Genomic DNA, 13,727 nt, shown 5'->3' with positions numbered 1-13,727 from the left:
ACAGATCATTCACAATTAACCACTACATGTAAGATTCACGAAGACAACTAGCATACCACACATAACTAACTGCCATGGGAACCCCCACATGGTCTTCACATAAATACCTAACACATGGATAGCACACATGCAATAAACATCCCAACTAAATAACATGGGCCGACCTTGGTCCCTTCGACCCATTGGTATGATGAGGAGACTTACTTCGAATGCTGAAGCTTCCCGAATGAAATCCTTAGCTGCTGCCCCGCCGGCTTCCCGAGCTATCAACATCAAGACAACACCCAATTAACCATTTGGGTTTCAAGGCATAACCATAAATCCACACTTGGGGTAAAAGGACCATTTTACCCCTAACCTAGCTTGGTCCAAGACCAAGACCCAAACTCACACTCTGAAGGCCCAAAAGCCAAATAATCAACCAAGGCCCAACTATGGCCCAATTTTCCAAATTGGGCCCAAACCCCTCACATGGGCCTTACCCTAAAGCCCATCCAAAAACCCTAGTCCATATACTTGTTCTTAGATGGCCCATTAAGAACCCAAACACCTAAGCCCAAAAGAAAATCCCATCTCAAAACCCAACACAATTAGGGTTTTCACATAAAATGACAATTAGGGTTAAGTTTTCTTACTTAACCCATTAAGGACTTAATCCATTAAGTTCATCACTCCACTAGGCCAAACATACAATGTAATCGGGCATAAGTCATAACTTCAATTCACTGGTCCAACACGCTAGTCCCGACAAATCCAAAACTTAACATCTCCAATATTAGGGTTTTCTAAACCCTAATTAGGGTTTCTAACCCAATCACAAGCCAATTAGTCCAATGGTTAAGTTTTTACATTAATTAAAGTCTAATAAGTCAGGTACCACCCACTACCACCTCAGGCAGTGGTGGTTGGCGGTGGTTCACGGCGGCAACCACCGCCTCATGGTAGTGATGGTTATGATTTTAGGCCAAAACAACACCAATAGTACTCGAAACATCAGTCCAAACGCACCCGAAAGTACACAACCACCGGAGATGGTGGCTAGCAGTGGCGGAACGACGACATAATGTGGCAGCCACCACCTCATGGTGGTGGTGATGAGTTTCCTTCGGTTTCCTGGCCAAGAGAAATCCATACAACATTAAACTCAAGAAATACGTTCATACACACACCAAATCATGCACACAGCCACCTTCTCACGGTGGCTGGTGGTGGCGAGAGAAAGAAACTTAGCGGCAGCCACCATGGTTGGCTGCCATGGTGGTTCGTCTCACCTCCGGCCAAAATATAGTCTCATCCACAAGCTTCACGGTTCTAGCAGCACAACGCATAACACGGCATAAGACCACAACCCTCAGCCACCAACTTGGCGGCTGACGACGTCGGAGCTAACAGAAACGACAGCTGAGGCCGGCAGCGGCAGTGAGGACGTAGCCCACGTCACACTCACCGGAAAGAGCAAGGAAATGAGAGAAATGGGTTGCAGTTAGCTTACCGAGTGCTTCCGGTGGCTCACGACCTGATCTTCGTCGTTCACAGCATTCTCTTTCGGTCTCGGTGGTCTCTCCGGCTGCTTACGACGTCACCGGCAGCGGGCTGTGGTGGTCGACGTCCAGCGGTGAAGTAGCGGGTGGCGGATGGGGGTGCTCCAAAGATGGTGGTGGCTGGAAGATAACGATCTAGGGTTAGGGTTCCCGATGATGTATCTCGAAGCGAGAAGGAAAGGGAGCTCCGGGTCTAAACTCGTGTTCCTTTTAAACATCAACCCATTTTTTTTTCAAGTTTGGCCCCTCTTCCACCAAAACTTTTCAACATAACTCCAATATTTACCAAACATCCCCTGACTTCGGAATTTCTTTACAAAAACCATCCCGGATGTTCCACTTTAACCCATTAAACCCAAAATTATGACATTTTACTCCCGGAACCAACACCATGCTAAAATATTATGGATTTAGGACTAAAATAAAATAATATATAAATATAAATTTACATCTTGAGGTTTAGGGTTTATGATTTATTTACTTAATTTCAAACGAAATGTTACACTATACATGACACGTTGGACTCTGTTGAGGAGCTCCACTGCCTCTAGTGCGAGACACCAAAGGTATCAAATGCGGAATGTATAAACACATGTTGATTTTTAATATATGCATTCTCGTGTTTTGTCACTTTGCATGCGACGACTTTCAAAGCAGTATGTCCCGCTGTGAAACCCCTACTCCTCAAACCCAGGAGAGGGGAGACCCCAGTAAGATCCACAAGCTTGTTTCCTCCTATCCATCCAAAGACCAAAATGTCAGCCAGCATGAGTGTGGATCTTCCATCCAGCGGGCCAGTCAAAAAGTTCACAGTTGCTTATTTTTAACGAAAATATTTGTACGCCGACATACGTCAAAGAGAACATCTCTGACCACAACATGTCAGTATTTGAAGTCTGAGAGCTCTCTACAATGAACCGCATGTATCCAAACATGCCTTGCGACAAATTGGGCATATCCCGTTGACGTGGGAATAGAGGAATCATAAGGCAGTATCGAAAGATAGTACGGTATTCCACAGGAGACATATGTTGGTTGAGACCATCAATAATGATAGTTAGCAGAAAATCATGAGCATGAGGTGCTCGAACACACTCAACAACTGCTTTCTGTCTAACAAACATGTTTAACTCGACTTCCATATTCTTGATGATTTTTGCTAAAAGGAGCTCAATCCAATGTTTTTTGGAATATAGGGGTATCATTATTAGTGAAATCACTATAGTTGAATATCATAATTATCGAATCAAAACACAATAGTAATCAGAGTTCATAACACACATATATATGATATGTAATTAAATTTATGATTAGAAAAGCGGATAGATTTGAAAAGTGGTCATCTTTCTATTTTTTGAATAAAAAACATTTTTTTTCTCATCTTTCAATCTGTTACCCTCACGAGTTGCCATGCCGAGTTTCAGCCTAAACATTATACCTAGCTTTTGTCGATTCGATATCCAACCCACTCGCCCTTGCCTAATAGTTCCAAGTTTCAACTTTCTATGTTTGCTCAATAATAATCAGATTTTGAACTTTTGGTTTTTCCCAAAAATAAAACCAATGATTACAACCCTTTGTGTTTGTGTAGTAAAATGTAAAGGGGTTGGCTAAAAACACACCCCTTTTTACCATTTAGACAACCCTAATTAATTTTGAAGTATTTTTATTGGTTGAAATTGCATTGTTTTCCGAAAAAACTGATTACAAGTAGTTTATCATAGGTTGATTTTTTATAAAAATGACGAGAAGGGGTGTCTATCACCCAGTGTAAAAGGGCAACAAAACAAAGCCTGCCTCCTTTTATAGGCGGTAGTAATATAGTTTTCTGTTGTGTTCTGACGTGCACATTCTATTTTTGGAATGAGTCCACCTCATTTCTCAATTCCCGTAGCCATTTCAGAGCTATCCTCTTTCTCCCGGAGTCTGGGGTTCGCATAGTTTCGAGGTTTTCAACTCGCTTCTTTGTCAACTTCCTTTGGTCGGTAATGGTCGGTAATTTTGGAAGCTATAAGCACCAGATATCGATTCAATTTTACAGTTTAGGGTTCCTTAGTTTCGGTATTTTTTTTGCTTGCCAACTATTAAAATTCATTTTTCTTAATAGTTAAACTACTATTTCATTGATTGGTTGTATGTTTGGTCATTTCTTGGATTCTTCAGCCAGTAAAAGTCATGAATCTGAGATTGGATTGGTGTTATTGATATGAACATCTGTGGCTTTCCGCAATTCGCAACTGGAAGAGGCCAATTTGTTTCATCCCAGGTTTGTTTTATACTTATTCCCCTTTAAATATCTTCGGAAATCCCTTGACTTGTGCACCGATTAGTATTTGATTTCGTCTGCCGTGTTAGCTTCGTTGAATTTGAGTCTCCGACACATATTACGACTTGGTGAGATCGAGATAAAAAAACTCCACGGTGGGATCGTATTATCGTTGAGTGTTACAAAACTGAAACTAGCAGATGTAGGAATTCTAGTTTCGCTGTGAATAATCTTCAAAATGGAATTCCCTTCCCCATCAAAAGATAAGCCGATGGGTTTCTGGGCTTCTCCGAGACCTCAGATGGAGAATCCTGCATCCATGGATGGTTTCACAAGGCCAGACGACCCATTCAACAGCTTCTCTGAGCTCATGAACTTTGATACTTACGCTGGGTGGTGTACAAGTCCTTCAGCAGCTGATCAGATGTTAGCATCTTTTGCCCTATCAGCCGGCTATGCACCCTATGATTACACAAACTTCACAGAACAAGTCAAATCCGGTTTTCTCCCCACTGATGGAGAAATTAATGGCGTAGAAAGAGTATCCTTTCCTACCCCAGACACCCAGTTCACCATACCTGTGAATTCCTCTGATGAAAATGGAAATGGAAGTTCTTGTCAACAGAAAAACATTCAAGAAAATGGAAATGGTATCATCCATAGGTCACCAGGTGGTCGACCCCTTGCTGAAAAGATGCTGAAAGCATTGTCTTTATTCAAAGATTCATCTGGAGCAGGGATTTTGGCTCAAGTTTGGGTTCCAATTAAGGAAGGTGATAAGTATATATTAAGCACGTGTGAGCAGCCTTATTTGCTTGATCAGATGTTGGCTGGATATCGAGAAGTTTCCAGAGGCTTCACGTTTTCAGCTGAAGTGAAACCTGGTGGCTTTTTAGGGCTTCCTGGTAGGGTTTTCAGCTCAAAAGTTCCTGAGTGGACTTCAAATGTTTCCCACTATAATAAAGGTGAATACTTGCGTAAAGATCTTGCACTTATTCATGAAGTCCGAGGATCTATTGCTCTACCTATTTTTGAAGATGACTCATATGATACATCTTGTTGTGCTGTTCTTGAACTTGTTACAATGAAAGAGAAGGCTGATTTCAGTGCAGAGATGGATCATGTTTCACGTGCTCTTGAGGTAAACTTTTTGTTACTATTTCTTTTGTTTCTTTAGTGCAGTTACTGTAATCCTTTGGTAAACCAACTGTGTTGTTAATCTTTTCTTGTAAAAGATCATGCACTCAGTCTTGATTTCTTGTTTTCTGCATAGTTTGTGAATCCATGCTGTTGTAAAATTATAACCTCTGGTTTTTTTAATCTTTTTTGCAGAGTGTGAACCTGAAAAGTGTTGCACGTCCTCGACTATATAAGCAGGTATTTGATTAATAGGGCTGGAGTTTTGTATTCTGGATACATTTTATTACAAGGTTAAATAGATTTCCTTTGTATATATAATGTCAAATTGTTTAAATTATCCCAATGTAGTATTTCTTACAAAACCCAACTAAACCCTTCTTGAGCACAATTTAAATCTGGATAATCTTCTATGAAATTATTTCTTTCTTTCATGAGATAATTATGGAACTCGAATCCATGTTTTTATATTATTTTTCCTTGATATCAGATCCGGGAAAGCTGGAAAACTTTCTTTCTTAAACAGGCAAAAAAAGTATAATGGTTTAATCACTATAGAAAATAGGAAAGTATCTAAAATAGCTAAAATAGCTTAAATGTTGAATGTACACTAATGTATGTCTGGAGTAAGTGCTGTATGAACAAAGACTGTTTATTTTTTGGACTAAATCAACCGTGTGAATAAGCATAAATGACCATTTTACCCTTGTGTTTCTTTTGCATGTAGTCCACTATGCTGCTTAGTTCCATATACTATGTTGCATTATACGATCAACTTGAATGTGAAATGTTGATCTTTTGATAAACTCATTCAACTCTCACTTAGCTCCATAAGAGCAAATTACCATTTTACCCTTATGTTTCTTGGAACGCAAAGTCTTGATTTTTTTTCATTTTTGCAGTGCCTCTCAAAAAACCAAATGGCTGCACTATCCGAAATAACCGATGTTCTTCGAGCAGTATGCCATGCACACAGACTACCCGTTGCTCTAACATGGATCCCATGTAGCTACAACGAAAAACTCCATGACGAAACCATAAGAGTACGTGTCGGAGGGCAAAAACGTAATTTCAACTCATCAGAAAAACCAATCCTATGCATCCAAACGGATGCCTGTTACGTCAACGAACGAGAAATGCAAGGCTTCATTCAAGCATGCAGTGAACATCACCTTGAAGAAGGACAAGGAATTGCTGGAAAAGCCCTTCAATCAAATCACCCTTTTTTCTTCCCTGATGTGAAAGATTACCATATTCACCAATACCCACTTGTCCAACATGCAAGAAAATATGGCCTAAATGCTGCTGTTGCAATTAGACTCAGGAGTACTTACACTGGTGATGATGATTATATCTTGGAGTTTTTTCTTCCTGTTAACATGAAAGGCTCCACAGAACAACAACTTTTGTTGAATAATTTATCCGGGACTATGCAGAGGATTTGTAGGAGTTTGAGGACAGTTTCGGAAAGTGAATTGTCAGGGGTAGGTGGGGGTGGGGTGGATGCTGGGTTTCAGATGGGGGTAGATGAAAGTTCATTGCCACTGGAGGTATCAAGAAGCTCTTCTGAGAAGAAATATGTTGAGGGGAATTTGATTCCTGGTGATCAAGTTTCTGTTAATGGCACTGAATCTGTTGATGTTAGGATTGGACCTCGTCCACCTGATCAGGTAATATTACCGTTTGAATTATATATATATATATATATATATATATATGTTGACTTAAATGTTGTGTTGGCTTGTAGATGGTAGGTGGATCAAGGAGACAATCAGAGAAAAAGCGAAGTACAGCAGAGAAGAATGTTAGTTTAAGTGTTCTACAACAATACTTTTCTGGGAGCCTTAAGGATGCTGCTAAAGCAATTGGAGGTAATAATAATAATATTTTACCATTTGAGTGGGAGGTTTTAAAATTATAAAGTTATTATTATATAGACTAAACATGTTATAAACAACAATGAAAATCGTTTCTTGTTTTGTACTTTTGTAGTTTGTCCTACTACACTGAAAAGGATATGCAGACAACACGGGATTTCCCGATGGCCATCACGAAAAATAAATAAAGTAAATCGTTCGTTAAAAAAAATACAAACGGTTCTCGACTCAGTACAAGGAGTGGAAGGCGGGTTAAAGTTCGACCCAACAACCGGTGGACTCGTACCCGCAAACCCGGTCAACTCGGTCAACCAAGACACCCAAAAATCAGTCAAAGTTGAAGAGGAATCGTACACGATAGTCAACAAGTCAACTTCCATCCCGATCGTGACAAACTCCATAAACAGTTTAAAAACTCCATGGACGTTTTCGAAACCAGATCAAAGCTCGGGTTGTGATGACATGGACACATGTGATGACATGGAAAAATCCAACCAATCAACTTCTTCCAGCATGACGGATTCCTCAAGCGGGTCGATGATGAATGGAAGTTCATCGAGTTCTCCGATTTTTAAATCACCAAAAAACGAAATGTTGTTTGGAGATGAAGGGAATAATAATAAGATGATAACTGTAAAGGCTACATATAAAGAAGATACAGTTAGGTTTAAGTATGACCCTTTGTCTGGATGGTTTCAGCTGTATGAAGAAGTTGGGAAAAGGTTTAAGATAGAAAGAGGGACTTTTCAGCTTAAGTATAAAGACGATGAAGAGGAATGGGTTTTGTTGGTTTGTGAATCGGATTGGATTGAGTGTTTGGAGATTTTGGAGTTTCTTGGGACTCGAAATGTTAAGTTTCTTGTGAGAGATGCTACTTTTGGGATGGGCAGTTCGGGCGGGAGTAACTGTTTCTTGATGGGCAGTTGTTGAGATTCCGGGCGGTTTATGGTGTTTTTTTTTTTTTTTGATAAAAAATAAAATGGTTATTCTCATGGTTTTTCATTGCTTCCTGTTTGAAGGGTCAAATGGACTTTTGGGTTTTTTTGGTGTTGTGAAGTCGGGAAGCTTAAGGTTTTTAGTTAAGTTTGAATAATCATGTGTAATTGTAATGGTGTTGTTGTAACATGTTACATGTATAGGTATGGAGAAGGTGATAGGAGTAGTTGGAGTTTTTTGCTTTTTTCTAGTTGTTTAATTTAAAAGTTGGAAACTTCGGCTTATGTTGAATATTTTTATATAAGCAATTGTTAAAGTTAAACCATACTTTTTAAGTGAAACTTCTTCTATTCTGGATTATAAGCACTTGTGGTTGAACCATTGTGGGCTGTTATTTCTTATGTCAGCTTATACTGTTATTTATGGAAAGTCTCTTTATCATTAGGTGGATGGTGGATATACAACTTTCTACATCTGTTTAATATGATTTGAGCATTATTGTTCATACCTCACTGACAATCTCTCATATATATACTTAGATAAAAGATAAACGAAGCAATAAATATGAATTTTCATATTGAAAACCATAAATGCTATCATGCCTATTTTTAAAAATCAAAAACACTCTCTTAATCTTTGAGGTACAATTTGCAACTTCAAAGTCATTAAAAATACCTATTTTTAGGATTTAGCCAATGTTTCCTGTAGAACTCAAAGACCCAACTAAAACTCAGCAAAACGGCAACTAATCAGAAGAGTTGGTATGTTGATGCATGGACAAGTTATACCTTCAAAAGCTCTCCAATGTCGGTTTAAGCTCCATCAATCGCCTTTATTCTACTACCACAAGAACCATTAAATATCCTCCATCAAAACCACCTCCAGAAAAATTTCTACACCTTTGTTCAAAAGGTCGAATCACTGAAGCATTCAAGACCTTCAGTTCCGAAGTATATTCTGATCCATCTCTTGTTTCTCACCTCCTCAAATCATGCATACAACTCAACTCACTCTCACTTGTTCAACAACTCCATTCGTTGATAATCACGTCCGGGTGTTCTTCAACCAGGTTCGTCACCAACCACCTCCTCAATACGTACTTGAAGTTCGGTCAATCACAGACTGCCCACTCATTGTTCGACGTAATGCCCAAGAAAAACATCATGTCGTATAACATATTGATCGGAGGGTTTGTGCAAAGTGGCGACTTGGATACAGCACGCAAAGTGTTCGATGAAATGCCCGAAAGAAATATCGCGACATGGAATGCCTTGATTGCAGGTTTCACCGATTTTGAATGTAATGAGGAAGCTTTGAGACTTTTCTCGGAGATGCACGTTTTGGGGTTTTATCCCGATGAATTTACTCTTGGCAGGTGAGATCAATAATCAATTCTTGGTTTCTTTTCCACCTTTTTGAAAAGTTTATGCCTTTCTTACATCTAGAATTCATCAATGGCAGTGTTCTTCGTGGATGTGCTGGCTTAAAAAGCTTAACTGCTGGCCAACAGGTTCATGCCTATGCTGTTAAAACAGGAGTCCAAGTTAATGTGATTGTAGGGAGTTCACTTGCTCACATGTACATCAAATCAGGAAGTTTATCAGAAGGAGAAAAGGTGATAAAATCCATGCCCTTTCATACTGTAGTTGCTTATAACACACTTATTACAGGAAGAGTTCAAAGTGGATCTTCAGAAGAAGCTTTGAATCAATACTACATAATGAAAATGTCAGGATTTAAACCAGATAAAATCACATTCGTAAGCATACTAAGTTCATGTTCCCAGTTAGCAACACTTGGTCAAGGTCAACAGATTCACGCAGAGTCAATAAAATCCGGTGCCACGTCATCAGTTTCTGTCCTTAGTTCCTTAGTTAGCATGTATTCAAGATGTGGGTGTATTCAAGATTCTCTAAAAGCATTTTCAGAAACAAAAATCCCGGATACTGTACTTTGGAGTTCAATGATTGCAGCTTATGGGTTTCATGGAATGGGAAAAAAGGCGCTTGATTTATTTAATTTAATGGAAAAAGAACAATTAGAACCAAATAATGTCACGTTTTTGAGTTTACTCTATGCTTGTAGTCATTGTGGATTGAAAGACAAAGGGATTGAAATTTTCCATATGATGAAAGAAAAATACAAATTGGAGCCTCAATTAGAACACTACACTTGTTTAGTTGATCTCCTAGGGCGATTTGGTCATTTAGACGAAGCGGAAAATGCCATTAGAACTATGCCTGTGAAGGCGGATTCAATTATATGGAAGACCCTTTTATCCGCGTGTAGAATTTATAAAAACGCTGACATGGCAAAGAGAATCGGTCAAGAAGTCATTAAAGTCAATCCTAATGACTCGGCATCATACATCCTACTTTCCAACATACAAGCATCCGCTAAAAAATGGGAAAACGTGTCGGATTTTAGAAAGGAGATGAGAGATAGAGGGGTAAAAAAGGAACCCGGTGTAAGTTGGTTTGAGATGAAGAACGAGGTTCATCAATTTTGTATGAGTGATAAATCCCATAAAGATTCGAAAAAAATCGATCTTTATTTGAAAAAACTTACTTTAGAGATGAAGTTATTAGGGTATAAACCGGATATGGGGTCCGTTTTGCATGATATGGATCTTGAGGAAAAGGAAGATGATTTGGTTCATCATAGTGAGAAATTGGCAATTGCTTTTGCTTTAATGAATACACCGGATTGTGTTCCGATTAGGGTTATGAAGAATTTACGGGTGTGTAATGATTGTCATGTTGCTATTAAGTATATATCGGCGATTAAAAAGAGGGAGATTATTGTTCGTGATGCTAGTAGGTTTCATCATTTTAAAGATGGTGGATGTTCTTGTGGAGATTATTGGTAATTTAACAAGAGGTTATTTTATTGTTATGTTTTGTGATATGAAGTTTTAGTGGACCTAAAGAAATGAGGACAATACTTAATTCGGGGAGATATAGAGTATTGTTTATGTTTGACTTAATACATACAAAATGTCTTAATATGTTAAGTAGAAGAGAGGTGGCTTTATCTTTTTTTTTTTTCGAGAAAGAGAGAGGTGGCTTTATCTTTGAGACACTATTTTTTACCATATCGCCTTTTGCCTTAAATCCTCCCCTTTTGTTATCTTCTTCTATTAAGAAAGGACTGACATCACGTCTCATAAGAGAACATTTTGAATGCTATAGGTTCAAATCCTTATATTGTAAGATTATATATTTTATATTGTAAGATTCTTTTCTATATATTCCTTTTGTTCATTAAAATTACAATCCGCAACATATGCCTTTTATTTATAGTTTATGAAAGTGGTTCACTGTTAGGCTGCATTTGTTACATGGAAGTTGATTGTATTGTACTGATGGAACTTGGACAAGCTCTTTAGAGTTGTTTTAGATGATGAAGATAAGGTGGCGTCTTTACATTCAAAACACGCTATAAAGATATATATTCAGAATTTTATATGAAATAGTAGAATTACAAATAGTCAAATAATCATCAAGAAACATCTTTAGTATTAGTGTAAGCTAAATCTTATTATTTAGTTTAGAGTAAACTAGATTATGACCTTACCTGGGGGAATGTATAAAAAAAACATATAAAGTCATAAAAAGCCGACACAATAAAAAAATAAGATAAAGTAACATAAAGAGACTTTGCGTTATTGATTATACTGAAATGTCTAAAAAATAAAATGAAATGTTAGATTATCTCTAATCGTTGAAGGACCTTTTTGTAGACAACATATTTTTGTTTTATTAGTTGGACGACCTTCATTGTCACATATAAGAACCTTCAAGTCTTTTTTTACTTGTCATGTGAGAAACAACTACATATAACTGACCATGAGTGAAGACGCGTTTACGCAAATACAATCCAATATTTTATAATGACTGTCATTGACTCTTGTTAATGGTCATAACAAAAAAATAACTATGGGGAATTGCATCCGCTGAAAATGGAAGGGGATTCTTTTATCAGACGGAGTTAACTTCATGCGAGGTATATAAGTAGTCTCATTGAAGAATCTACCAGCTATAATCTGTGCCTCAATGACATGTTTCCAAGCCTAACAATTTGTAACCCAGTATCATTGCATAGACCTTTGATTTGGTCGATATTACGAAACAACATAACTGGATTTTTAGTGTAAGTTTATGGTTGGGAATTTCATATGCCTTAAAAGCATTCAACACATCCGGAGAGTAAATTGATTCCTCAAAACAATCTGCTGACTCTGTCTCACATAAAGAACCTGAACTCACATAAGTTTTTCCTTCATCTTTCATCAATCCTAACATGTAGTCGTTGATAGCATCGACCTCTTCATTTGTAGGGACCAACATAACTTTATCTTGAAAATATGATGGATCGTCAAGATGGTTTTTAAAAGATTAATAAATGGTCGATACAATTGAATGAATATGGTCACCTGTAGAGCGAACGATAATGTCTTCTAGAAATTCAACTTCAGTTCACCATCATTAGGACCACCAATATTACCTTCACCAATTTTAAGAATCCATCCAACAAATGCTTTTGTCTCATCCAAATCATTAGTTGGACAACCAACCTAAAACCTCATGTTTACTGTTAAACGTAAAACGATACATTCACGCCATAGTCTGGATTAATGCAATGATGCCTGCACAATATACGTACGATTGCCTCTTTGTATTATTGGAAGAATTTGTCTAAAGTCACTTCCAAATACAATGGTCTTGCCCCAAATGGTTTATGTCTGTCCGATTAACGGATACTGTCTCTAAGTGTCCTGTCAAATGCTTCAAAACAATGGCGATTCATCATCGAAGCTTCATCCCAAATTATAAGTCTCGCTTTATTCAGTAGTGCAACAAGATCGTTGTCTAGCGCGACTGAAAAAACGAGTCATCAATCAAGTTAATTGGTATATTAAATCTTGAATGCGTTGTCCTGCCACCAGAAAGCAGGATTGCTACAATTCCACTTGAAGCAACATTGATAACAATTTCACCTTTTGATCTAATAGCAACAGACTTTTCCAAACAAATGTTTTTCTGGTTCCTCCATAACCATAAAGGAAAAAGATACCACCTTGTTTGTTGTTAACCACATTCATAATGGTGTCATAAACATTTTTTTGCTCGACATTTAATTTGGATTGCAAATCTTGATGCTCAACTTCAAGAATAGGAGGATCATGGTTAAGCTCATATTGAATTAACACAATTAATAACTCTTGAATGTATCTATGATCAGGAAATGGCATGTTGAGTTTTTGTTTCAAACTCAGTCCACAGCCCAATAATGATTTCTCAATTTATGACAATGTAAGGTTGAAAATTGCATCCGATTTTAGCTTTAAGCTTGAAAATGCAATAAACAACGAAATTATATATATATATATATATATATATATATATATATATATATATATATATATATATATATATATATATGTTTTCCATACATAAGGTATAAATGGTGCAAAATTACTATTTTGTAAGGTATTTTTAGCAAGATATATTACATTATAGGGGTGTTTTAATAACATGTAAAATTGGATTAACATGTATAGATTTTTGTTAAAATTGGACTGTTTTGGAATTTTTTTTAGATCCATGCATAATATGCAAACTGAAGATTTTAAGAGAAATTTATAACAAGTCACTTTCATTAAAATACGAATATGTTGTGGAGATTAAAAGTGCAAAAGCCTGATCGGCTCTTTCATTAATGATTTGTAATGATGACATTTTGGTAAAAATAAGACTATGTTGGCAAGGTTAAAATGGTAAAAATGATGTTTGTTTTCCGATCAGATGAAAAAATGCATTATGTATTTATTTTAGAGCAATCTTTAGCAAAATACTTCGATTAAAGGCAAATGTTGACATATTGTAAAAATGGATTCACAAAAAAAAATCCTAAAATTTTTATTGTTTCAAAATGAAAAAATGGTAAAAAGAGGGTGTTTTGAAATAA

The 13,727-nt window shown here is 37.2% G+C and overlaps 2 protein-coding genes across 3 annotated transcripts; both read left to right on the top strand.

Moving 5' to 3' along the window:
- The first annotated feature begins 3,370 nt into the window (after nt 1-3,370).
- On the top strand, nt 3,371-8,098 carry LOC145167421 (protein NLP8-like). Of its 2 annotated transcripts, none has more exons than XM_079086626.1 (7): nt 3,371-3,602; nt 3,705-3,807; nt 3,897-4,948; nt 5,140-5,184; nt 5,847-6,614; nt 6,692-6,815; nt 6,937-8,098. In XM_079086626.1, exons 3-7 carry the CDS (start codon nt 4,046-4,048, stop codon nt 7,749-7,751), a joined length of 2,655 nt encoding a protein of 884 aa, XP_078942752.1. In that variant the 5' UTR covers nt 3,371-3,602; nt 3,705-3,807; nt 3,897-4,045; the 3' UTR covers nt 7,752-8,098. The 2 variants fall into 2 exon arrangements, with proteins under 2 accessions (XP_078942752.1, XP_078942753.1); XM_079086627.1 differs by having other exon boundaries at nt 3,376-3,489.
- Nucleotides 8,099-8,335: 237 nt separating this feature from the next.
- LOC145167420 (pentatricopeptide (PPR) repeat protein) lies at nt 8,336-11,039 on the top strand. Its single transcript, XM_079086624.1, has 2 exons — nt 8,336-9,132; nt 9,219-11,039. Exons 1-2 carry the CDS (start codon nt 8,531-8,533, stop codon nt 10,624-10,626), a joined length of 2,010 nt encoding a protein of 669 aa, XP_078942750.1. The 5' UTR covers nt 8,336-8,530; the 3' UTR covers nt 10,627-11,039.
- The last annotated feature ends 2,688 nt before the right edge of the window (nt 11,040-13,727 follow it).

This window comes from Lactuca virosa, chromosome 3 (assembly GCF_052849685.1).
Source record: "Lactuca virosa cultivar CGN04683 chromosome 3, Lactuca_virosa_CGN04683_v6, whole genome shotgun sequence".
Taxonomy (NCBI): Eukaryota; Viridiplantae; Streptophyta; class Magnoliopsida; order Asterales; family Asteraceae; genus Lactuca; species Lactuca virosa.
This window is presented reverse-complemented; position numbering and strand designations above follow the sequence as displayed.